At 37.1% G+C, this 27,390-nt stretch overlaps 2 protein-coding genes across 2 annotated transcripts in view; both read left to right on the top strand.

Moving 5' to 3' along the window:
- The first annotated feature begins 2,224 nt into the window (after window positions 1–2,224).
- Window positions 2,225–8,010, top strand: traf3ip2l (TRAF3 interacting protein 2-like). The gene is made up of 8 exons (XM_056751020.1): window positions 2,225–2,594; window positions 2,691–2,695; window positions 3,525–3,591; window positions 3,849–3,946; window positions 4,034–4,102; window positions 6,718–6,831; window positions 6,922–6,996; window positions 7,544–8,010. The coding sequence occupies exons 1-8, from the start codon at window positions 2,225–2,227 to the stop codon at window positions 7,691–7,693; spliced, it is 948 nt and encodes a 315-aa protein (XP_056606998.1). The 3' UTR covers window positions 7,694–8,010.
- A 14,750-nt stretch (window positions 8,011–22,760) lies between these two features.
- negr1 (neuronal growth regulator 1) overlaps window positions 22,761–27,390 on the top strand; it is a 108,384-nt gene continuing 103,754 nt past the window's right edge. Inside the window, exon 1 of the mRNA XM_056750396.1 lies at window positions 22,761–23,421. Within this exon, the coding sequence (XP_056606374.1) occupies window positions 23,252–23,421 (170 nt within the window). The 5' untranslated portion in view covers window positions 22,761–23,251. The remainder of the gene's footprint in view (window positions 23,422–27,390) is intronic.

Raw genomic sequence — 27,390 nt, 5'->3', positions numbered from 1 at the left:
AATTGCTCTTCACTGTTAAACAGCCAACTCAAAAAAAGTTCAAATAACAATTTTTTTCGTGTTGGTTGAGCATAAGTCCATGAAAAATTTACAGAACTTCTTTTAATAAATGAATTCATTCTTACCAAACATTTTCCTCAATAGCTTAAAAATATGAGTTGTGCGAAAAATTATTTGCAAGTTCACTCAAAAAGACCTTTATAAATGTAAAAAATTTAGTCACGTCAATGTACAACGAACAAACAATATACCAAGAGTTGGAAAGTTCCCAAGATCCACTGCAGCATGTTCAATTTGTTTTTCTTTTAAAGATTTTTTAGTCTTGCTGGATTATCTCGTTGTTACTGTTAGTTATCTGTTGTATTTAGAGTTATTTAATGAATGATGGTTTTTGATTGTTACCATGGTTGAGGTTTCATTACCCAACGCCAGTGCCAGTTTAAACGCAGTCAACTTAAACTGTTCAAACAGTTATTTGATCAACGTTTTGGTCTGTTTGGGGCAGAAACAAGTACCCAACAATTGTAGTAAAACATTTTAAGTAACCAATTTGTAATTTTTATTTATGTTCAGCCAACAAAAAATATGTTTTTATCCTAAATTACCCCAATTAATTATTTTTGTATCTCCAATTAGTTGTTTTAACTCACTACAACGTTCAAAAATTTGAGTGAAAAAGAGAAAGCAATGGAGAAATTAGTACTAAGATTTATTTTGATGTGCAGCCTTAAAATGTTTTACAGTGTTGAAGGAACAAGACATACAGTTTTAATTCCAGTGTTTCTTAATTTATTCATAATAGATTTGTGTGCAAACTGGCCTTTTGAAATGGATGCAGCACATTTGTATTCATAAGGATGATGTCTTCCCTACACTGCTCATCAGCTGCGTATAGGTAAATATAACATGTCAAAATGACACAAAATCTTTTAAGATTATGTTTAGGTTCCAAAATGAACTATTCGACTTCATCTGTTTTACATGTTTCAGACCAACCATGAAACCATTTTATTTTACTTCATATATTAATTATTTTGGATTTTTCAACAGTTAAATAAAAGTAGACTTTCTGTATCTTATCAGTCTGGCTGTCCAATTTACAGTAAATCATCACATACAGTGACAGAAAAGTCATGTCATTGCATTAAAGAACAAAATATCAAATCAATTGCTGGTGATGCTAGAAATTTCTTGTATTTGCTTTTGCCTGTAACGATTGTACAATGACAGAGTTGGTCCCAGTGATTTTTAGTGGTAGAGAACCCATTTTTTGGAGAGTCTATTGACAGAAATGTAATATAATATACAACTATGTCTTCAGATGTTAAAAAGACTTCTCATAATGAACCTTTGAATGAGCCATTTCTATCTACATACACCATTGGTCCCCTTACATGGAATTCGCCATGTTGTTTCTACAGTAGGCCTTAATGGACAAACTGCTCTACAGGGCACATTTCGTAAATACGTGCTCCCTCTGCAAAGAAGCGAAAAAATGACGTCTTAGTCCTGTGTCAGCCACCGTAGTGCTTCGAAAGGGAGGGGTGAGCGGTTGAGTGAGCTGTTGGTTGCAATTTGCAACCTCACCACTTGATGTCACTAAATTTCACACACTGGACCTTTAAAAGTGTTCTTGTGCTGTGCCTCTTGGTGTCCTTTTCATTATATAATACAATATGATATACAGGTTAAAGTGTACAGATACTTTTTGGGATTAATGTAAATGAAATATACCTTGAAAATCATTAGTAGATTTGAACATATCTTGTAATTCTCATATTCCGGCCACAGCCTGTGTCACTATCTTTAAATTTTCTACGATAAACTCCTCACACTTCCACGTTTTGTTTAATTTCATACTATTTTGTTTAAATAGGTGCAATCTAGATTTGTAAATTTGTTTTCTTTTTCAATATCCAGGTACATTTCCCCCACTGACCACTACAGTTTACAATCCTTTAACATTCCAGAAGAGAACGACGAGACTATGAATAAAAACAACATTGACGACACTGTCTGCGACTCAGACGCCAATGATTCCCAACCCTTTTACACTGACTCCTGCGTGTCTGACTGCGAATCCTCCCAGGCTGACTTGCCAAATACCTGCAGAGGCAAAAACATCAACTACAGATCCAACCGGTGTAGCAACAGCACATACCAGCCCCCTCTGGGTCTCCCCTCTGGCTACAGTCCCCAGACGCCCTTTCCCAGCCAGACCGAGATGTGTATGAGCACCCTGGAGCCACACGACAGGGATCAGACCCGCTTAAGTTCACTGGGAAGCAGTTCAATGGAATGCCCCAGTGGCAACCCTTCTTCCTGCTTGGTTTCTGGAAATTACTGCAGCTACCCTGGTGATTCCTGTTACTCCTGCTCTCCAGACGGGCACAGTCAGGTAGATTTGAGTCTGGAGCAGCCTCATTCGCTGCGCTCTATCCCAAATGCTTTTACACCTCATGGCTACTACATGCCCCCGCACGCCTGCCCCTCCCACAGACCACCCTGCTGTAGAGGGTACCCTCCGGATGCCAGTCATATGGATCAGGGTTCTCATCACAGACAGCATTATCACACGCCCAGTTGGCCTTCAAGTGAGTCTAGTCTTGGATTCCACGGAAATTGTGGAGGTTAATCAATATTGTGAAAGGATGCATGAATAATATCAACTTAACTCCTCCTTCTCAAAGGGAGAGTTCAGCCAAAAAGGACAATTCAGTCATCATTTACCTGTTTGACTTTCTTTCTTCCGCAGAGCATTAGATATTTTAAAAGATGGTAACAAAGGACGGCACCCATTCACTTCTATTATATGGACACAAAACCAATGCAAGTGAAGGGGTGCCAGTTAACAACGTTCTTTAAAATATCTTCTTATGTGTTCTGTGGAAGAAAGAAACTCGTACAGGTTTGAAATGACATAAGGGTGAGTAAATGATGACAGAATTTGTATTTTTGGCTAAACGATCACTTTAAGAAGTCATGAAGGATAAGGTCTTTATCATGGGGTTGCAAACCAACCCAACCTGTACAAACCAGACTAAATGGTAGAACTGAATGGTGAGTTGGCAGTTTTGGCTAAAGAGAAGCGACAAACTTTATGCCAGAAGATTAAATATTTGAACGAGAAACTTGTTTAGTAATTTCAATTTTATGTTTGCACAAGGCCTGTAATTAGAAATATTTGATTATATAAAAAAGATGTACATGTTTAATCATGCACACCGACCTGTCAGTACAGTTTAATGGATAAATATGAATAATTAATCAGCGTCATTCATTTGATTTAAAATGATGAATCAATAAGAGCCCTTGTTTGCACATTTTCTAAACCTCTCAATTAATTCAACCTTGTTTAACAGGGCCTGAAAACAGCAGGCAGTTCCGCTCCGAGTTCCCTCCTAGGTAATGTGCAGTAGTTGTGAGTTTACTGGGAAGCGTGTAGTCTCTGAGGATCATATTTAACCAGTTTTCGCATTATACTTTTTGTACTTTGAGTTTTTTCCTGTGTCCAATTTTCACAGTGGCCACACCTCTTCGCATCCTCGACTAAACTAAACCCAAGCACAGCCCCTCTGTCATTGGAGCAAAGTGAGTATAGACAGAATGTTCATTGTTGCCTAACATCTGAAGAATGTGAAATGCGGATCTGCTACCAAATCAAAAAAACGTCAGCTCATGTCAACATGCTGTTGTATGTTGTGTACTATTAGGTCTAACCCTAAGAGCATGTCTATTGGTGTGTGTTTAAAAATAATATTCATAATTCATACTAGTTTCGGGTTTAGGTTTTTCTTCTGTTAATGGGATTATGTTCCAATCTTCTCTGTCCTGCACTGTTGTTGCAGGGAAGGTGTTTGTTACTTATGAAGCAGATAGTGAACAGCACGTCAAAGAGATCATCAACTTTGTGGCGCTGCTGAGGCACAATGGCTTCTATACTCACGTGAGACAACTAGTCCATTCCAAACGTTACCTGAGTTTGTCAAAAATGTATTCTCTCTGATTTTCTGTGTGTGGTCATTTGTTATAGATTGACATGTTCGAGCAGCAGTTTAAAAGCATAAGCAAGATTGACTTCATGGAGCGATACATAAATGAGGTAAATAGATATCTTAGATCTGTTTATATCAAGAGTCCAACTTTATTTGAAACCGTACGGATATAATACCTGTTTAGGGACGAAATGAATCATTTTTTTTGTAAAAAACAATCATATAGAGATTTTGTGTCATGTGTCTGTGTGTATTTCAGATAGTGCTGGAGTTGACAGATTTTGACATTATGAACTTCTATAAAAAATGTATTTGTTTCATTAATTGAGAAAAAGTTTTAATCCTAAACAAATAAAGCCGTGATGTAAGGATTTTCCAGATTCAAGCTTCCACTCGTTTCAAGTGTGGCGACTATTTACAAACGTTTATTCATATCACACATTTATAAACTTTTATAAACTCACAGTGTACACTACAATAAATCACTTTCTGGTCATCTTATATTTTGTTGTAGTATGGAGATTTAATTTTACAACATACCATGAGAGTACATTTTTTGTTGTTTTCCTTCGGGGTCTGCTCTATCAGATGCCATAGGCAAAAACAAAAGATTTGAATATAAGTTGCAGATTTAACATGCCGATTATAGAGAACAGACCTTCTGCACTTTTTACTAGATTTGTCACACAGCTGTCATAGCACAGGGAAGTTCATTTGTCTTGTGATCGCTCACGGCAGTGAGAACATTTATAGGTAGACGTGAAACGGCAAAAGTCAATTTCACATTTGTTGGCAAGTCTCCGTGAAATTATTTTAAATCAGATGGTCTTAAAATAAAGAAAAGTTTATAGGCAAAATTTTGTGGTGTAATTTCTGATCACTAAATGCAAAGGATGTGAGGTTTTCTTTTGATTAAAATTGCCCAAATACCAGCGTAGAATCCATATTATTTGGATATTTTATTAGTAAGATATGTTTGTCAAAAACAGTGGTACCCTTGTTTACCCTGGCTTATACTTTGATTTACTGTAAAGTGTGGGAAATTTCAAAGTATTTTTTTTGTCTTTGGTCTTGGTGTGACCTTTCAGTCGCAATTTGATCTGTTTCCTGGTTGACTGCTGGTGAGAAGGCATGTGTTATCTGTATGGAACTACAGTACATTTGTATTGAAAGTTTATATTAGTCCCTTTGTCTTCTAAACAAAGATGGTTTCAAATGTTGATTCTAATGTTATAATTATGAGTCTGGAGTTCTTAAAGCACCACTGCAATGCCTTGGAAAACGCAGCTTGATATGTTAATGTAATTTCAACTGAAAAATGCGGAGAGAGCGAGAAAGAACAAGTGACCCCACCACCCCCTTTTAAAATAACCAATAGCGTTTCGACGTGTGCGTACGGCACACAGACAGCCTGGCAAAGCTGCATTTAACAATGTAATAGCCACAGCGGTGTAAAAGTCTATTGAAAAGAATAGGACGATTGGTGTTACCAGTGATGTGTCATTTGAAGCTTGTTATTTACGTTGGTAAGTGACCCTTGGCGTTTCTTTTCTCCTTTACTTATCAAGGCGGTGATATCCGATCTCTTCCACAAAGCCTTAACATACAACATTCTGTGTAGACTTAATGGGTCAGATATGCTTTGTTTTCTCAGCGGATTTGCGCATTTGTGATAGGAATCTGAACTGGAGTACACACGTGCAACCACGTGCGTGACACTAATGCGAAATTAAGAATTTAATGTTAATGGTTACATTGTCTGGATCATCTCCCATGCGTCATTCACCATGAAGGACATAATAATCATGCAAACAAGTGGCTGATTTGAGGCACCTCTTCCGCAGCTCTCATAGTGAAGGGGGTTGGACTCTTCGGATTCTAAAGCGGATTTGATTGGACGAGAAGTTTGACGAGAGTCTGAAGTGTAGCGTGATGTCATGGAATTTCTAGATTTTTTTGCAAGTGTGAACAAATTGTTGAATTTAGTTGTATGTTCATTTTATTAAATAAACAATTCTTGAATAGGTCATTTATTTGGTCGCATTTAAACAAACGGTATGGTACATTGAAAACTAGCGGCTGAGCTTGGTATCAGAGTCTAAATTTAAATATTGGAGAGACAAGTTTAGCCAAGTAACGGTTCTCCTCGGTTTCTTTTGATGTTATCTGAAATAATCTACATATGCACTTTTTTGTTTGTGAATATGTACCAGAAGTTAAATTGGGGTCACAAAAGTGCCCATGCGAAGTAAGGTTTATGTTGTTAAGATAAAACTGTCTATTGCATGTATTCCTACTATTAAATTACAAACCGTGGATGGAGTAATACTGCCACTTATTTTTGTTGACAAATCGAGACTCATTCAAGGCTCAGGACCTTTTTTTAGATTTATCTTTTGGAAATGTCACCATTAAAGTTTTTAATGCCATGGATTGGTCCCTGACATACAGTTGACAATCAGGTTAGGTATTCACTTTCAAATAAATATCTATAATGCCTTTTCTCCCAATATGGTTGTTGTTGGTCGATTTATTTGTGAATAAATGTTACCGGCACCATGTGACTTTCTCAAAATGTCTTTTCTGTGTGCATTAAACAGTATTTGCAAGCACTTTTACCTTTCTTCTATGCATTTCATGGATAATAAAAGAAACACAATATTCAATATTATCAATGTGGTTATTAATGCAAGCTCTAATGTGATTTTTTTTGATGCACTAGAAAGACTATCTGATCATCATAGTCATTTCTCCGAAGTACCATGAGATTGTAACCAGTGCATCATTTTACATGGAAAATGATGAGACACTCAACACTGTCTACATCCACAAACAGGTACAACTTTTGTGAGAAAAAAAATCTTTGTGTGATAAGACGGGTAAATGGTTTATTCTCATATTTTGCTTTTCGTGATTTGTCTTTCAGCTACAAAATGAATTCATTCAGAATGGGGCCAGGAATTACAGATTTATCCCTATCGTGTTTCCTGGTGCCAAGAAGGTAAAACTATTTATTTTTTATTATTAAACCCATTTACTTAAAGGAATAGTTTGCCCATAAATAAATAAAGTTATTTCATTAATTATTTACCCACCCTAATGTCATTCCAAATTCCTTTTTCCTTCTTCTGTGGAAACAACACATTTCTTCTAATGAAAGTGAATGAGATCTGGGCTGTCGAAGGCTTTTGAAAACAATAAAAAAGTCTTTTGGACCGCTTTTTTGTTATTTTTAGCTTAAGCCCTTAAGTCTTCATTCACTCTCATTTTCTGAGATACAATGGCAGAGATATTCTTTAAAGAAAGTTTTTTGTCCTCCACAGAAGTCATTCTGTTTATGAGTAATGGTAGATTTTAGGGCGGTGACCTGTTCTTTTGATGTTAAGGGTTTTTGTGGTTACTTAAATGAAAAGTCCAAACGTAAAGTATAATGATGATAGACATATTGATTGTTTGCACTATACGTGAGTAACAATGATATGCACATGTGTTAGTTTACACCAGTACTGAATAAATTTTAACATATCCGACTTAAATCTGTCCATCAGTGCCACGTCCCTTCATGGCTTCTAAGTACACAAATCTTCACCTGGCCCAGGGACCGAGATGACATAATTCGTAGGCTTATGCGTGTAGAGAAATATAAACCTCCACCCATCGGAGAACTACCCACCATTGTCTCTGTCCCTATAAACTGAGATCCCAATATTGTGCTTTGAGAGGGTTCTGTAAATGTGTGATCTAATGTAATCAATAAAAATGCCTGTGATCTATTTTAATAGTATTCAAAGACTATTTACCCATCTGAATCTAAAACCCTCATTGTTTTTTATCTTTATGAATCGGTATGGGTATCATTGTAGAATCAGAGCTAATATCTGTAGCGATTGCAAATTGATCAATTAAACATTGGTTGAATGATTATTGCTGTTGTTTTGTTTGCATATGTTTTTGTTTGTTTGTTTTATTTTATTCTTAGGTTTGCATTTGACTAAATAAAATGTTCTTTAACATACCTAGTTGCTATAAAAGTAAAACATGACAGATTTACTGTAGCTGTTCTGCAGAATTTGACCCTTTAAAGAATTTTTTAAAGATTTTAAGTCCATGTTAATATGTGTTCTAGTTTCATTGATCATTTATGTATTTTTCACATGTGTTATACAGAAAATCTGAAAAGAACCAACAGAGGCAGGGCACGTTCAAGACAGCCCCTTTAGTATTTCACATTGTAGCCTGCTTTGATATAAAGTTGCTTTGTGATGCCAACAAAATATAGATCAACTATGGTTGTGTCTGACTTTATATTTATGTAATTAGATTTATGACGTGCCTCTCTGAGGCTCCCTGAGGCTTTTGCCACCTGCTGGTGAGACCTAGATTTGATCACTCCTATGCATTTTTCCATTTCTGAGAAGCATTCTTCCCAAATTTCTCCCTTGTAAAGCAGATACGTTTATCTAAAGATAAAAACAAGCATGGGATTTTTTAGGCCCACTACAAGCACATTGCTGTGGTTCCGAAAGCACTAATTTAAAAGCATTTGTGGTTGTAGTTGCACTTGTAAGAGAGCCGAGGAACTTGCAACTGGCGGTAAAATGAGACTGATGTACCTGACAATGAAGAGGTATAAACAGTTTGGTTAAGAACTTGTACCCTACTGAACATCATTGAACAATCATGACAAAAGTGTCAGTTACAGTCTTTAAGGAGTTACTGAAGGTTAATTAAACACCATCAAACAAGGTATTCAGTGTTATCAAGAATGAATTATTATAAATCAACCAGACCAATATAATAAAAGCGATATGCTGTAATAATCCCTTTACAATATGAGCAGTGTGATCTGCTGAGGAATCAGTTATCAGTTTGTAATTAAAATGAAATGAGAAACAGAATGATTGATCGTGGAGTGGAGTGTCAGAAAAGGTTACGGGATCAGGATCTCCAACATAGTCTTTTTATAGCTGGTTAATTTCCAAATTAAACAAGTTCATTCCAGAATGTGTCATTTATCAGATGAACCAGAGCTCTGTGAAATATTATGAAGGCTCGTGAGTGTCGATGTAGAGTTGTTTTCGCAGACTTACATTACAGTTATGAGTTCATTATTGCACGATTTAGCAGGATTTTTCCTTGTCTGTAAACTGATCGTGTTCTTGATTTGACTGGAGTTGCCACACATTTTTACATTTATGGATTTTGTCCGTAGAAGTGACGTACAGTGCATTCAAGCTATAGGCTAAATTTGATCAGCATGTGTTCACATTACCCCACAACCATCCTTCACATACAGCATATATTAAACTGGGGGAAAGTGGATGTTTTTTATCTTACTAATATTTCTGTCATTCTTTTAGACAAAAACATAATTACTGTTACTTGTTAAAATAAAAAAATGGAAAAAGCTTATAGGCCCTGCGACATCTTCCCTGTATGAAAGCAAGCCATGTGGTCTCCCCAATAATCCCTTACAGATAAGTATTTCCAGTTCATAACCATATGAATCGATATGAAAAAAAATCTATGAATAATAAATTGAAATAAAATGATCTGTATGTGGGCAATTCCAGCATTATGATGGGATATTTTTTTGTCAAAACTTATATTATGATTCTCAGAGAATGTACTTATTACAAATATATTGAATCATATGTTTATATTTGACTAAACCCCTGATGATAGATTCCAGACAACAGAGAAATATCAGTCTATAAGCACAAGTTTTTAATTAAAAAAAGACAAATACATGCATTATGGATGTAATGTGACTAGGATGGTTTATCATTGACCAAAAAATAGTTTGCCTATTTTATTTTAATTTAAGTGCCTTGCAGTAAGAGGATTTTTGGACCTTTTGGATGTGACATCACTCAGTCTATGGACAACTATCCATTAGAAACAGAAAAGTGCTTTAAAAACCTTTTTAAGGAGGTCACCAAATATTGACATCCGACCCATCGGTGGTGAAAACCTTTGGTAAACACTTTTCACATTTGCATGGAATTAGACACATAACCAGTCATTTACCTCATGCATTTCTCAATAGAATAACCCAACAGTTATTTACCCTGAGGTAACTGTTTAAAGAATTGACATTGGCATGCTGTTGTGACTTGTACATATATTGAATTACAAAGCAATTTATAACATTTTTTAAGAAGGGCTTGATAATTATCAATCTTTTCAAAGGTCTCCGTAGCAACAACACAATGCTATTCATCACTCTTCAAAATAAAGTGCTGCCAAGAATCAAGTTTGGACGGAAAAATATTTAGACTTTAAAATAGTATCACAACTAGTACTTCTTTAGTATCGCTGTGAAGAGCCTTTGATAGCAACCTTTTTTTTAAGAATGAACAGAAAATTTTGACTCCAATGAATCCACCATGGAAACGATCTGTACTACTGCACTAAATCCGTTAGGGGGCAGTAAATCACCTGTCTTTTTTTCCTGTAGGGTTTCAGTTCTGCACAGAATTGAAGGTTTCACACATTCTATTTTTGCACTGCTGAATAATTCAATACAGAGCAATATATGATCAGTGACATTTCCTCCCATCCAACACTCTGACAATGGGGTTGCATCACTTGATCTTCAATGTGGAGTCTGGAAACTGATATAGGCTACAGTTAGAAACTATAGCTTTGTGCCGGGTCAGAAAATGATATTAACCGTTGACCATCATATACACCTATAAACAGCACTTGCTGTTGTACTTCTGTTTACTTCACGAAACGGAGATAACACAATGATGCGATACCATGCTGTCACAATTCATTTCTCTGAGCGTGCTAACGGTCCATCACTTGGGTGTTGAACGCCCTCTAGATCAGTGACACAGTATTTCATCATTAAATTCAAATTTAATATCTTCTTTATGGCAAATAAGGACATGAATATCAAAGGAAAAAGCTAACTCTCATAGGAAGATGATAAAGGGGTGTTAAAATCGCATTTTGGATGCTTCCAACGGCCGCAGCATTTCTTTTATTTCGATTGCATTCGGTGGGAGCGTTTTATAGGCGTCACTTCAGTAAGTATCAGGGGAGTAATTCTGTGCATGAAATCACTGCTGCTGTTTTGTTCCTGCAAGGGGAAGCCGTGTGATCCTTAAACTTGTGAAGTGTTGTTGCCATGGCAACATCACAGTTCATCAAGGTTCAGTGCAATAAAAGGAGTCAAAGTTTAAATTACAATTATCGACCGACACAATAATAACACACAAACTACAAACTTATACCACAGTAATACGCAGAAATGCAATGAATAGCTCTAATGATATAATCCCTGTATTATTGCTGTTCGTGAACAGTTTTACATCGAAAGGATTTTTTCCTGTGCTGAGTCTTTTAGAGTTAAGTAAACATTGTTAGTGCTGTAAATGATGTGCAGTTCAGGAGCCGAATGTTCAGAGAAAAGAGAGAAACTGTCCCTGTCACTATGCGGACCTCATCTTTCCCAGCAAAACTGGAACGTGCGATGCTCACGGCAAGCGACATACATCCACAGAAACCGTCAGCGTGCACGTCCAAGAAAGCAGGCCCCTGGCTCATTTACTTGGGTGTATTTTTTGTGACACATAAAAGAGAAGGTATTACAACGCTGTATAACAAGTGACAAAAAAAGGTTTATCCCATTATATTAAAGCAGTCATGCTCAAAACACGGCGCTTGGGTCAATCCTGTGTTCAAGGGCCTCCTCCAGAAAAATCTACAGCGGCAGTCTTGTGGGAACAGCCTTCATCTTTTACCCAGTGGGAAACAATGAAATCCGAAATGAGACAAAAGTCATAGTAGTCATCTTCCCAGAACTGCTCTTCACTCGCTCGAGAGCAGAATGAGTCTTGACCAAAATGATTGAACTGGGTATAGCGTGCCTTTCTGCATTACTTGTGACAGACAGAAATGCCTGACAAGTTAAGAATACATTTCTAATATTATTTTTGTATTGGATACCGTGTGCCGCCGATAATTAAACTTTGCACAAGGAAACAAAATGGAAGAAATAAATGAAATTCCAGTTTAGACCAATTTGATTCTAAATTATGAATCACTTCTGAGTTCCCCAGAGAGAACCCCGCAGAGTCACTCAGTCTCCTTCTGAAGCCGTGTTTCACAGTCCATTTTATTCTTTCTGCTTCAAGAGCTGCAAAGGGGAAAGAAAAGACAGGTCTTTTTTTGGAAATGAAAATAGCTGTCAGTCAAGGTCAGTTACAAACTGGACATTTTAATACTGAATATGTTCAGTAAATATTGTTAATTATCTATAAACAACCTGATGACGGATGTAGGGTGTACTTCATTACAGTTTAGTTTCATCAAAATCTAACTTTTATGTTCTCTGTTCTCCAATACTAGTCAAAATGATCAACATATCTCTTGATTTTACAGGAACAGTTTACCCAAAAGGTTTGGAACAACTTGAGGTTTAGACTAACCACTTAGCGTGAAGAGCTTTATATAGCCGTCCTTCACCCTGACAGTTTTTCAGCTTCCCACCTTACCCCATCGCCCCACTATCAGTTTGTTTATATCCTTGTTAAAAAAGGTGGGTTCAGGCTAACATTCCGAGCTCAGAGCCCTCACCTCAGACATCACGCCAAATATGCTTTTGTTACCTCATCTGATTACATTTTTAAGGTCCGGTGTGTGAAATTTAGCAGCATCTTGTGTTGAGGTTTCGAATTCTAACCAATGGCCCACTCCCTCCCCTTCCTTATGAACCACTACGGTGGACGACACAGGACTGAGATGTCATCAAGTTTTCGCTTCTTTGCCAAAGGAGATCATGTATTTATCAAGCACGGTCTGTGGTGCAGTTTGTCCATTTAGGGCTACTGTAGAAACAACATGGCGAAATCCACCTAAGGGGACCCACGTTGTTTGTTGATAGAAATAGCTCATTTTAAGGTTATAAAATCATAACTTCATAATGTAAGGTCTTCATACACCTCTAAAGACATATATATTATATTGCATTTCTGTCAATAGATTCTCCAAAAATGACACACTGGACCTTTAATGCGAACTTGTGAAGGGTATTTGGTTGAGCCTATAAACTTCTGCACATCTTGGCACATGTCTAAATATACATACTCATAAAAACACATCACAAAGCTTTTCTCAAATTTCCTATTCTTGTCTTATTGTGCCCCAAGGCCAGCAATTGACATGAATGTCTGTCCGTTATAAATGAGCACAGTAAAGAAAACTGGGTCAGTGAATGGAAGATGAATGATTACATGCATACAGTAATGGAATCATGGGAAGAGCGATGGAAGTCTACTGTGCTTACACATTTATAAAACCACCTGTCATAATAAAAAGAAAACCCAAATATTTTAGAAATGTCAAAAACTTGTTTAAAACTAACAACAAAATCGAATGGGAATCCGTGACATTGTCACAAACTGTAATCTGTTCATTTGTTTTGATGGACAGGAGTTTCCCCCCCCTTTTTTGGTGTCAGTCAAGACCTTTTTTCCTGTCACCCAGCACGACTTTCATATTTTAATATGTGGTATCTTTTATATGTATAAATATATATCAATGCAATCTGATGGGAATTCATACCTGTTTTATAAGGTGACTCATTCGTGTGAATTCCTACGTTCTCATTCGTTTGTTTTGATAAGATTTGATTTTGCCCCTGTGACGTTAGGTTAAGGGGCGGGGTTAGGGCAGCTTTGCTACCTTGTGAAACTCCTTTTCTAGACAAATTTGCCCTGATGATTTCAGGGTTTGGGATGAGGTAAAGTGTTGGTTAGCCACCACCTAAAATATGTACAACCTCTTCATCAGGTTATTATATATAAATGTATACATACACACACAGTCTCTGTATTGAAAGTTGTGAAAGAGTGACACGAAGAAAATGTTGTGATAACTGACACGAAAAAATTGGGAAATTTTAGTTCATGAACACGAATCAATAGATTCCAAATTTTGTGCAATAAATGTTTTGAGACTGTGTTTAAACGGCACATGGTATTGTCAACGAAAACATCTTATTCACCATTTTATACCTAAATTTGAATTGGCATTTCAACCTCTCTCAGAAATCAGAAATTAATCTTGCTCAGCCATTAAAACATTGTATTTTTCTATATTCCACATTTCTGTATTTGGGGACAAATAAATATTTTAGCATTAGAAATACTACTGTGACAAAAGTTATCTATCTATGTCTCTATTGTTGAAATCATCACACCAGTCATCAAAATCAAATCCAAGAAGCCTTTCCTTTAAACTAAAAAAACGACTGATGCCCTACAGTGACCCTGTCCTGTCGCGGAGGATGAAAGGAAAAGAGAAAGGGGGAAAAGAAATGAAGAAGATGGATTAATTACAACCGTCACTTTCCACTGTCTGTCCAGGGGAATCTCTATAGGAATGTGAGTCCACCCAGACCCCTGCTGCTCTCTCCATCTGTTCTGCACAGCTCACTCCCTCAACAGTAGGCATATCAAAAGGTGCCTCGTTTCTGATGTTCCTTAATTTCTGGGAGAGTGTCAAGGATATAGAGAGGTTGTCTTCTGGCTGCAGATGCTTTACTGTCGCACTTCCACTGTATTTTCATTTAATGTTATTGTTGGACTATAAACGCATTTTTAAAGCAGGTATCAAACTGATTGTCACCTTGACATCAGCAGATGGTCTCTTGACATATAATGCCTTCACATTTATTTTCAGATGACTCTGTGATCTGTAACAGTGAGCCTCGTAACGTGGTGTGAATTTGGTTTATAAAACCGCCTAAAAAATATCAAGTCATTTTCAAGCATTTGCCGAATGTCATTTTATATGAAAACGTGTATGGACACCATGATACAAATCTGCAGAATCTGAAAATGAGACATTAGAACTGCAGGTGGCCTCCAAAGATGACTGAATGTGGTGACACTACAAGGTGACATATTTCCAGGTCATTGCTTTGATGAAGTGGAAGGAGAAAATGGGAGTCTTGATCAGAACTTCATCCAAAAAATGACTGTTTTATGACTGGAAAGTTGTCTTCTGAGAGCATAGATGCATAAAGGCAGAGATTTGCAAACTGGAGCAGGGAGACAAATGCAAGTCATATTCAAAAATACGTGCATGAATTACAGCTCATAATCTAATGCCCAATGATGTGTTTCACATCCACGTTCCTATAAAAATGATTTTATGGGTGCATCGCTATTCATCTGCACTTGAAACGTATTGCTAGTTAGAAATTCTTCATGTGAATTTGAAAACGGTTCCAAAAATAATTCAATGTGAATAAAACTATTTGCAGTTCACCCTTGTAAATCCTCCGTGCTGTTTTTTTCAGTATGTATATGATTGATGGAATGCTGTGTGCCAGTTGAATAAGAACTTTTGATCGTTTGAAACAGAAATAGGAACATTTGTGCACAAGAATGATCAAACTGAAGGGAGACCTCTTTCCTCCAAACATTCATACGTACACCGAGACTGAAATATTTTTCTACATCATTTCTACCTAAATAAGAATGAGTTTTACAATTCATTGCCTTTCTCTTCAAGTTCTTAATAGTTCCTAGAAACACATGCTATCATTGACTGCCAAGACCCGAGAGTTTGAGTAATTGTTATAGAATAAGAATATAGCATAAACCACGAATTATAGCATACAGCATCTATCTTTAATATTCATGACATTCAGGATAACATTTTAAAATATTTATAATGTTTTGAATATCATCAGTATTCAAAGTTAGTCAGCTGAGCTCTAATTTAAATCGCAGTAATCACCTGGCTGAGAGGTTTAGGTTATAACTTTATGATAACAGAATGGGTTATTTCGCAGTTCTCTGTAACTCCCTACGGTCATTATATGCTAAAAGGAGCTCCAACCGGAGATGATTTGAGCTTTTGGCATGAATGTTTTTGAAAGAATGAATGTCATTGGAGAAGACATCAGCTGCTTGAAAGATAAATGATTTGATACTGGGAAGATGATTCTGTCATAATAGGATACTGGAGAATTTGTTGTCTTGAAAGCACAAAGTGGCCCTTGTTACATGGCACCTTTGTTGCATTGTTATCTGCGAACGTGTGAAAAATTGAATGAGATTATGCTGATTCACAGAGGACAATGGTAGTGTAAAAATGACATCACAGCAATCCGATGGAGCGCTTGCTATCTATTGTGTGACAGCAAGTCCTTTATGCACACACCTTTATTGGTGTAGTAAATATACATTGAGGATGAGAGTATTATCCCGTGTGTTTCTTTTTCTAAAGAGCAAGGTGTGTTTTTGTACATTGTGGGGACTCATTAATTCACTTTGGTTGCATCTGTGTTCAGATATATCAAATTATATATAGATTAAACAGATTGATAGATTACCAATCACTGGCATTGACAACATATCAATTAGCTCCTCCATCATGCCTCATTTTGAACTTAAAAAATCATTGACACTTCAGGATTTTTTTTTATTGCAAAACCTTGTTCCAACAGCAGTTTCGTTTCCCCAAGAAACACACAGTTAAAAAAATAATTGATACTTCATGATTTTTGTTGGTTGCAAAACCTTGATCCAACAGCAGTTTCGTACCCGCAAAAAACACACGCTGCGGTTCCTCTGAGGAGGAATCAAAACCTGGTAGAAATGCATCCGCTGCATTTAAATGAGTAAGTAAGCTAAATTTACCACACAGAAACTCTTTTTTTGAATATATTCAAACTGCAGTAAACTTCAGTTCTTCTCCTGAACTGCTTCGCAATAGATGAAATGGACTCCAGCAGTTCCCTCAACTATACGCTATAATGCTGTTTACTTAGTGTGTCCGCGGATATTTGACCCTTCCTGCAAAAAGCCCCGCTGGAATTGAATAGCATTTCTTCTCACACAAACCCGTTCACCTCCATTGCTTCTGCTCCACAGTGACTTGCCGAAATTGTCAGGCACTACAAATAAAAACCTGTGCTTATGTGGCGAGAGAAGCGACAAAAACAACATGCGTGGATAAAGAGTTTCCCCGAAAGTGAGGTGCGAATCTCGAACTCGGGCACCTTTAAACGGCATTCAGCATGCCTGGAGGCCTTTTATCCGGCCTGTCTGCCTTGCCCCATCACTTCTCATTATCTTCTGCTGAATATCACAATCTAGCCAATTCCAGGCTGAATAAGTTGTTTCCTGGCTTCTCCAAGGGTTTATTTGCCGTGCCGAAAAACGAGACCGGAGGAAACTGGATGTGGACGGTCATTTCTTGAACGCCTCAAAGCTCTGTGATGTATTTTATTTCCTCTTTTAATGAGTCCCAAGACTGAAAACGCTTGCGGTGCGAGCTCTGGCTTGGTCACTGGCTAATGCTATTCACAGAGACATGTGAGCTCCTAATCAAGATAAGACTTTGCCAAGACATCTCACTCATGTTTTATACAACATAGTAAAATATACTTCTTATGTAAGCATCAGTCTTGTATAATCAGGCACATTATAGTTCACGTTGAAACTTTTCTTGCCACAAAAACAACCACAAAGAGAGTGTCTAAGCGCCACGCAAAGTGACCAAACATAGTTTATTTTGTGATGGTGGTTGTTTTGAGACATGAATTGTATGCATGAGAAAATATATTTTACCACTGTATATTTTATTACTCAAACAATAGTATTAACCTTCAAATAACGGAAAATGAAATTTTACATAAAAAATACTTCAATGGAAACACAGCAATTTATCAAACTCGCTTTTAACGCAAAAAGGGTTTTAGACTTATATGAGGTTTTTATTTAGGCAATTTGATACAAGAATATTTAGCAAAACTGCAATGGAAACGGAGATGTTTACCTTCACATTTACAGGTCACGTTGTGTAAAAAATAGTCACATAATATTATTATGCACCTTAAAGTTGGTTTCGCAACCGGCTGTAAAAGAAGTTTGGCAAGAATGAAATTTATTTAGCAAGAAAAATAACATTAATGCCGCTTTACATTGTTTAATGGAAATGCCAGTGCACCCATGATTTTAGAAAAAAAATTGTTATCTCTTTTTGGAAATAAACTCTTTATATATAGAGAGTTTAAAGAGTTTAAATATACTGTATATGTATACATTAAGAGTTTATGTATGTATATATATATATATATATATACTGTATATTGTCAAGATATTTGTTTAACATTTTAAATCAGTGGGAAGTATATGAGGTAATTTTTGTCATTTATCTCTGTTATATCCCATTTGGTAAAAATGCTCCTATTCGTTTTTGGTATAAAAAAGTTAGGAGATATGGGTTTTAAAAAACATGTTTATCTTAAACAAATGTAATTTTCAAAGGTTATCTTTTAAAAAACAAGTCCCAGAGACCTTTACACCATACAAGAGGTGAAAAATGGTGTGGTAGTCTCTACAAGCAATTACAAAAAAAAGAAGATTAGGCTGAGCCCTGAAAGGTACCAATGGAACCAATGGACTATCATCTCAAAGATGTATTCTGAAATGATCAGAGGATGTTAAAGACGTCCTGAAGTATTTACAAAGGATTCTAGAGGGCAATCTTATTTCTTTGAATCTGAGAAGGTCACCACATCCATATGACTGTTGATCTTTGCAAAACTTGGCTTTTGACAAGGATTCTTTAAGTAGCTTTCCACTGATTGAATACCAAAGTTGTCGGAAACATTTGATTCTCTTTCTAAAAATTAGCATGTAAACTAAAAATGTTAATTGTCTTGTTCGCAGCAAAGATATAAGACGATTGTTTCAGTAAAGATGACCATCCGGCTCAAGGCAATGCATTTAAATTGCATTTAGGGTGAGCCGTGATAAAGCTGTTCTGGGTCTAGGAGCACAGTGGGTAGTCTACCTTTCCATGCGAGAGGGTCAGGCAGATTAAAACCTGCTTTGAAAATCCCAGTCTTCCGCGGCACTATCTGCAGGGGAAACTCAGCCTCTCTGATCACTAGCTTTAAATGAGATGTAAAATTAACTTCCAGTCTGGCGTATGAAGGTCAGTCTCTTGAAGTGGTGCTTTCAGTGAAACACTGTCTATTTTCATTGGAAAGATTCCCCTGGGCATGTGTAGTAATTTAGAGCCGGGAACCTGATGGTGTAGCTTTTTTGCCGTTTGTTCATATCATTGCTTTTTGTTGTATTCAAAAAGACTGAACAACAATCCTCTAGCTTTCCAAGAGTCAAAAGTGCTCCAAGTGTAAACTTTAGACACACTGAGAACTGGGAGGATGCAATATACTGTACTAAAATCAAAGGTACCAGCTGTTTTGCATTAGAGGGCTAGTATATCCTGTTGGCATTCACTTTGTTACACTCTCTTAGATGATGCCAACTGAGCATAATGTAGGATCTTGTCATTTTGGCACAACAAAAAATGTGATGGATGTTGGAAGGCATGAAGAAATGAATCCCATGATCTTTATGTAGACCATCACTGTTTACAGAAGACCAGTGAAATCTCTTGAACATATTCTTAAAGGTACACACAGTATTTTTGTGCTTATGTTGCAGTATGGCAACAGATGTATCTTCCTAGACATACATTATCCCAATACAGCTTGACACATGAGTAAATCATGAAATATTCATTTGAAATATCAGCTCATTTATAACAAATACAAACCTTCTGTGAGGAAAAAATGTTTCCTAGTATTTACAAATCAAAACACAACTTTTAAACAAGACAAAAATGCAATTTGGTCAAATTGTTTCTAATATCATTTTAGATTTACAGGCATATTTATTGTATACTTATTTGTAAACTCAGGATGACTTGCAGTGACCCTGTTTTGTTGTTAAGTTTAGGAGGTTGTTGTGTACTTGCAATATGAGAAAAAAACTGGACATGGAATGTGAATTTGAAATATTTTATTAGGTCATTTTTAACGAATGCAGACCTTTTGCGAAGAAAAGCCGTTTACTTTTGGTTTTAAGGAAATGACGTTCATATATCTTGAACAGGCAATTTGGTTAAATCGTTTGTTAAAATATTGTCATATATGCTATTATAAAAGTATAAATGTCGCGACTGGCCAATCAAAATCAAGCCATGTAACTCGGAATAACATATAATAACATGTTCAGCAGTTCATGTGACCTCAATATGTCTTCTTGCATTATATTTTAAATGAAATCAGCATTTTTTTATGAAGATACTGATCAGACTAATCTGCTCATGTAAGGTTACAAGATAAATAATTTCTTGTTGAAGAATTCATTTCTACAGGTGTATAAACATATCATTCCATGATATTTACCATTTACTGGGGTTGGAATCCTTGCATCTATGTGAAACCCAATATCATTTTATATGACTAGTTTAAGTTTGGTTGTGACTGTTTGCGTTTGCATATGTTTAAAGAAATGTCTTTAGAATGTATTTTACCACCACATCAACCCTGTCAACATGCAATGTCTAAGAGAAGGTTATCTCTAATGACCCCATTTGTCACTGTTTGATGCATCTTAAAGGTCACTATTGAATCTTAAGATTAATTGAAGATATAAATCAAGTACTTCAAGGCTAGCATGACTTTCCAACATGCACAATATATATTCATTGTTTTACAAATAAATTGTTTTTTAAGTAAACTCGACAGCATTAGATTTTATCAGTTAGTATTGAACACATTAATGCATTATAGCAGTTAAGCGGCAAGTTTAACTTGTGAAAGATTTTGACATTTTCAGTAGTGCTATTCTATTTACGCTCTGCCGAATGGAAATATATTGTGAAAGACATTGCAATTCAATGCCACAGATTAGATCTCAGTGCACACTTTAAAGCGGATGCAACAATGGTTATTTGCAATATAATGCATGTCGTCTGAATATGCACTTCTTGTTGCTTTCCCCGACCAGTTGAGTTACTGCAGGGTATGCACGCCATTCTCCAACCGCTCAAGTCAGGCATATAACCGATGTCATGCAAGTTTAAAGAAAAATATTTCTATGATATCGCCCTACAGCCAGACTTATTTTCGAGTGGCTGGCACATGAAAAGATTAAACTTTCCTTGACCGAGACTGCATTTTATTCTTTTTAAATTTAAATCACAAGAGACAAAAACATTCTTGGGACACTTGCTTGTTTTATACCAAGGTGTTACAAAGAAATAATGAGAACATTTATGGACCGTAAACATGCTTCTTTTTTTATAAAGGTTTTGGTGAGACAGCGCAAAACAATAGACGCTGCCGTTGTGGTGGAATCATTTTTCTTTTGTACATTATTTCAGGGGCTGCATTGTGTAAAAGTGTGAAAAAAAATCCCCATCACATCTTCACAGAACAGTGTCGAGGATGTAGAGAAATAATAATCATAGCTTTCATGCATGAGCAGGCAGACTCAGTCCTGTGCGCTTCAGAGGATTTCAAAAGTCCTTACAGTTAATAAATGAAAGTTGTTCTGTTCTTTTTTTGTCTTGGGTTACTTTTGTACCGGTAAATTGACTCCTTTAAACGCGTTTAAAACCTGTGGCCTTAGTACATTTGTCAACATTATAGGATTAAATTTGCCCTTTCTTAACCTCTGACTTTTCTAATCCCCTCAAATTCACATCTTCCACATCAAGAATTATCAATCATTTTTTTAGAAAAGCAATGCATTCTCGCCTTGTACAAACAGTAAAATTACCAAGTAATGAGTGTTTGGCTTTTGGCTGAGTAAATGATTAGCAAAGACCAACTATGCCGGTCCAATTTAGATACAGAATGGAATGAAGGGACTTTGGTTGCCATTAACGCTAATGACATTCAAGCAATTATATCCAAACCACGTCTTTCCCAATTAAAAGGAAATACTCAACACGAGCAGCTTGGAAATGCTTATATCAGAGCCCTTTTACAAATAGGCCGACCGTGTCAGTGAGTCAACAGTAAATATATTTCTTATTAGACACGTCCATTAAATTGCACACTGGGTAATGTACAACCAACAGAAGCGAATGGATATAGGTTCTCGAAAATGGCAGACCTATGGCGAGCCTTACCTCAGATCCCCTTCTAAAATAAAAGGCTCTCAATTGTGCTTGGAACATTAGGTTCCATTGACCTCAAATACTGTGCGCAACAACAGTATATAAAAAATAAAGAGAAATAAGGCAAGATAATGCAATACCGTAGAAAGCAGAGGGGAAAAGTAACAGATTTTTTTTTAAAGGAAACAAAAAGAAAGGCCGTATCCGGTGAGATGATAAAAAATCGAATCAAAGGAACGGTCATTGTGAGAGGAAAACGAAAACATTCACATGAAAACGATGACCACAATAAAGAACCTATATCAAAGCATCTGTGCACCAGATTCTTTACTATTAAAAGGAAATGTGAGAAACCCAAAAAAATGAGGTTTTAAATTGCACAAAATAAATGAAATGTTAGTACTGGATGTTCTACTAACTTATTAGTCAAAATGCTCATCCGGTCGAATGAAATGTTACACTAATATCTACTGATTCGCAAAAGTATTCCACGCCTAGCCTACCGGTTTTATCTCAAGGCAACAGAGAAAACGGACTAAAGGTAGCTTTGAGCATCTTAAGGGCAAATATAAAAGATGTTGGTGTAGCGCTTGTGATATGGTGGTGCGTATCAGCCATTCTGTGAATGATTTCCCACTTCCTTTGTTCTTAACAGTGCCATGAAATCTTTGGGGCCACGATTCTAAAATTGGATGGTGGTGACCAACTGTGAGGAAATATGTCATGCAGTAACTTCTGAGGAAAACAGTATTTGTTTGTTTCTCTGGGCTGCAGGTCCACTGATGACAAAACAAGTTGTGACCCATGTCATTTTTAATCTTGCTTGACCACTGACTCACATTTGGAAACGTCACATGGGATAACAGACAACAGCCCGTGCACGTTTGCCTGAGGACGTCTCGAGGTTCCTGGTTGGTAAACCTCGGGTGGTAAAAACTCACCGGGCGACGGCATTTAAATAGTGTTGCTGTATCAAGAATACCCACCCGCTTAACTGCTCCATCACGAACTACAGGGAACGGGTTGCCTGGGAAACGGCCGCATGGCAACAGGATCAGAGCCGGGGGTTGTCTGCTGCTAGCTCTGCTCCCGTTTCCCATTTCCTCACTAGATGGTGTGCGAGCCACTGGAGAGTCGTCTTCTTCCCGCGGTCGGGTTCCGATCAAAACAAATCGGGGAAACTACACGGAACGCCATTTCTCGGGCTTTTCGCGGAGGAAGAGTGGGGATTAATATATTGTCGACCAGATATTTGTTTTTTATTTTTGATTAAGGCGCGGATCGTACTCCTTGTTTCGGCGGCGATGGACATCATGATTGCGGTGCAGGATGCGTGCGTCTCCGGTCAGTGGCTCACCGCTATAATTCTCAGTGTTTGCTGCTTTTTACCATCGTGTTTGCCCGCCGGACAGACCGTGGACTTTGCGTCCATCGAGAATGTGATCAGCAGACAGGGAGATACCACGCTGCTCAGGTAGGAGACTCAAGTGTGTAACTGTTCAAACTAAACTTGGCTGCTTCCTGCATCTCCCCTCGCATCAGTCGCTCCGCTCTCAGTTTTGTAAACAACGCTCGGGCAGATTCCCCCAGTGTCGCCCCATCACTTTTATTTGGGTCACACACAGGCTGCCGTGTGAAACAACCACAAAACCCGAATCTCATTCGTAGACCACGTCGGTCGATGCTTTTTTTCTGGTTTGCTTGTGATTTTATAATAACCGTTTATCAGCGTTGCATAATGAGCTGGGGAAAGGGGGTAGATTTCGTAAACCCCGCCAAGCGGAACACTTTGCACAGTTACAATGAAGTCATTCATGCTTCCTACCGTCCGAAAGATCGGCTCACGGATGTTTGCGTCCTGAAAAGGAGCGAAGCTGCACACGCTTACGTGGAGGAATAGCAGGGACGGTGGCGGAATCGACGCTCCTTTATGATTTGAGTTAGAAGTTATGAGCTGTTCGTGTCAAACGTGTCGTAATAAAATTACCCATCATCACGCGCCTCTTAGTTTCAATCAGCAGCGTTAATTGAACTGTTTCATGGGTGTGTCTGGGGATAATAGGCATCAAGTTTTATCATTTTAGGTTTCACAGATCTTGCCATTTGCTGCTTGTTTTATCAACGGAAGGGCTTCACAATATGAGATATTGACTGAATTCTGAATTTAAAAGTCTATTTGTTTGCCTTAAAATGGTTCATGAATGTGCTTCATAGGCTATACTGGTTTTTGTGAAGGACGACTGACAAAACGAGATAAAACGTTGTTTATTTGGCAGTTGAAGGTAATGTGATGCACCCAAATGTGTCAAAACCATTTTAGAAATGGTTATTTAAACTCATGGATTCATTCATTCATTTACCCACCCACCCATCCAACCATCCATCCATTCATTATAAACATCTCAGTTATTGAGTTAAGCTGTTGTTGGTTGAATCCCTTTCTTTTCATGATATTGGGGTCTCCTGGTTGTGCCGTGGCATAAATAGAAATGGACCGTCAGCCCTCAAGTGTTCTCTCACACCACGCCACAGAAATTGCTTGGTTATGTTTAGCAGACTCTTCAAAAATCAATTTGGCTCTTTCTGAGTTTTTTAAAAGCGAGATTTGATTGTTACCTTAGATTTTTCTTATTTCTCCTTTTTGACTAAAAGTAGTCTAGAATGTTTCTAAGTGCCATTATTTTCAGAAGCGGTGGCACTTATGCCAAGTCATTTCGACGTGGCTGTAAACATTATTGTACTCGGAAATAGGTAAGAAATTATAATAGGAAGGCTATTGTGGATTCTCAATAGGCCTGTCATGACTGTCCCACATGTCCAGAGAATGTCAGTTGGTGGGCTGTGAATGCTGAGTGTGTGAACTTTAAACATGTGCCTCACCGGAATCGGCGCATCATCAAGACGTGGGTGGTAACCTGCTCCTTTTCTCCTCAGGCCACACCTCTTCCTGTCAGTGCTGATTAATCGGGGGAATGTTACTGTGAGCTTCTCGCCTCGCAGGGACAGTGCGATCAATGGAGCTCTCCCAATGCCACTCCTCTGTTTTAACGTTAACTTAAATGGCAACACCGTAACAGATGTGCTCTATAAGATTGCTTATATCAAAATGAAAAAGGATAAAAAAATAAATCAAGCATGTGGTTGAATCATTTTGTAATCTTCTGATGCTGATGGATGCTTATACACACACAGAGGTTTGTTTTTGTACATTGTGGGGACTCATTAATTCACTTTAGTTCAGATATATCAAATTATATATAGAATTGAAATAGATTGTTAGATTATCAATCACTGGCATTGACAACATATTTGTTATTTTCTATCAATTAGCTCCTCCATTATGCCTCATTTTGAACTTTAAAAATGATTGACACTTCAAGATTTTTTTTGGTTGCAAAACCTTGATCCAATAGCTTGGGATTTATAAAGAGTATTTCAAATGTAAATGAGTGGACTTCTTCGAGTGTATCTAATCTGCCTTTATCCTCAGATGCAGCACACATTACAGCAAATTCACTGAACTCCATTAAACACAGTAAATATGCCAACCTAATCATTTCAAATTGGCTGCAGTATTTATATGTTTTTTAAAGATAAAGTGGCACAGCTAAACATGTTCCATCCATTTTTTGCGAAGGAATGATGCATTATCAGATTCCAAGTTCTAGCATTTGATGGATCACCAATGCATCAACCTAAATTCTGGTTATAGTGTTGTGTACTCCAGGAAATATAGAGATAGGTGTGGAAATTAAAAGCGACACAGAAAGCTATTAGAGGAACAGGAATTTACCAGCAGGTGTCTGACTCTCACCAGCATCAAAAACAAATGGGAAGGAAGAGATGTAGTGGTTTTACGTTTCATGTTGAAGCTGCTGCGGGAACATATTCACATTTGTCACATCAAATATGAATGTGCAACTGTGCATTAGTTATGTTTACCTTGCAACTGTGTAAAAAGTAAAAAAACTGCACTCTTTCCCATTACATGTTTATTTAGTGTGTTCATTTTGTCACCAACACAAAAAAAGAACAATCCATTTATTTAAAATATAATATTTAAATTAATCAATGTTATTTAAATCTAGTCAGAAGACTTCCTCAATGGTTAGCACTGTTAGTTGTCAATAATCTAGCATTTGTTCTCTGAATCCCTAATACTTTAATGGAAGCTTCCCAAAGAACCCTCCTTTTCCCAGTTCTGGGGGAGACCCTGAGTCCCTTGATAAAATATGGAGAAAATAATCATGGCCAGCAGATAATGGTTATCTTCAAAGCAGTTATACCTGAAGCGCTTCTGAAAAAATCGCCCTGCCTTTAAAGTAGATTTAACCTCCTTCTCCTCGACCTGTCACTGATTTTTAAGGCTTTTGATGAAGCAGGCTCACCAGATACCAGATAAGCTTCTTCTTTGTCCCCTAGGTGCTAGAACCCACTCTATACACTCAGAGTGGACTGCATGCGATCCTGTGCCTGTGTGCCATTTACCTTAACAATAATCCCATCATCAGCACCACCACGTTCAATGTTAATATTGAAGACTCATTAGTCAATGGCACGTACGACATAGCTAAGTATTGAGTTTCAGTCCTCTCTGACAATATTAGAAGCATTTAGGCCATTTGTCAATATGCATATAAAGATAAAGTCAAAAAGCTTTTCAAGAGCCTATTAGTTTATTGTTGATAAAGCTTTCCGGTGTAAGGAAAGGGTGTCTCAATTCATTTCTGCAAAGTGCATTGCCATGGCTGCAGGTTTTTAAATGGAGTCATGTAAGCAAGCCTTAAATTAGTCCCTGTCATTTGCATAATGAATCAATGTTTGTGGATTGCACGTGGCTGTAAATGTTAAGTAGAGCCGAGTAATTGGAGCGACTGCATTGGTAATTATTAGCAAATGGAATACAAAGTACAGAAGCAGATCAATAGCAGTTCGGCTTTTGTTTACCTTTTGGAACAGTGTCAGAGTGTTGGCCCACAAAGAAATCATGAATTGTCAAATGTCAATACTGTTTGCAGTTACACTCTGAAAACTTTTATATTTTGGATGATTGGTCACTTTTAGGAGTATTGTTGATCAACATTTTTAGTTACATATGATTATAGTCAATCTTTTTGTTGCTGATTTGTAAAAACAACAATAAAGAGATAGTTCAGCCTAAAACTCAAATTTGCCGTTTATTTACTCACCCTCAGGCCATCCGAGATGTAGGTGACATTTTTTCTTGGGTAGAACCATAAAGAAGATTGTTTGGTAAATCCACAGCCCTCTCTGCTTCATTTAATGGGAGTCTATGGGGTCCACCTGTCTAAGAGTTCCTAAAGCACATAATTCCAAAAAGATAGATAAGATAATATGTAAAATATGATAGAAATCGTTTATATATATATATATATATATATATATATATATATAAACGCTTTAAAAAGAAGCAAAATATACC

This window comes from Triplophysa dalaica, chromosome 6 (genome assembly GCF_015846415.1).
Source record: "Triplophysa dalaica isolate WHDGS20190420 chromosome 6, ASM1584641v1, whole genome shotgun sequence".
NCBI classification, from domain to species: domain Eukaryota; kingdom Metazoa; phylum Chordata; class Actinopteri; order Cypriniformes; family Nemacheilidae; genus Triplophysa; species Triplophysa dalaica.
The sequence above is the reverse complement of the archived record's forward strand: the minus strand, read 5'-3'. Positions and strand labels throughout refer to the sequence as shown.

What these genes read in the sequence shown, in the direction of transcription:
- traf3ip2l (XM_056751020.1), top strand. Translation starts at nt 2,225, where the DNA reads ATGTGTATGAGCACCCTGGAGCCACACGACAGGGATCAGACCCGCTTA. An exon ending in TGGAGCGATACATAAATGAG is followed by an intron (nt 4,103 to 6,717) that starts GTAAATAGATAT and finishes TTGATGCACTAG; the next exon opens with AAAGACTATCTGATCATCAT. An exon ending in CTGTCTACATCCACAAACAG is followed by an intron (nt 6,832 to 6,921) that starts GTACAACTTTTG and finishes TTTGTCTTTCAG; the next exon opens with CTACAAAATGAATTCATTCA.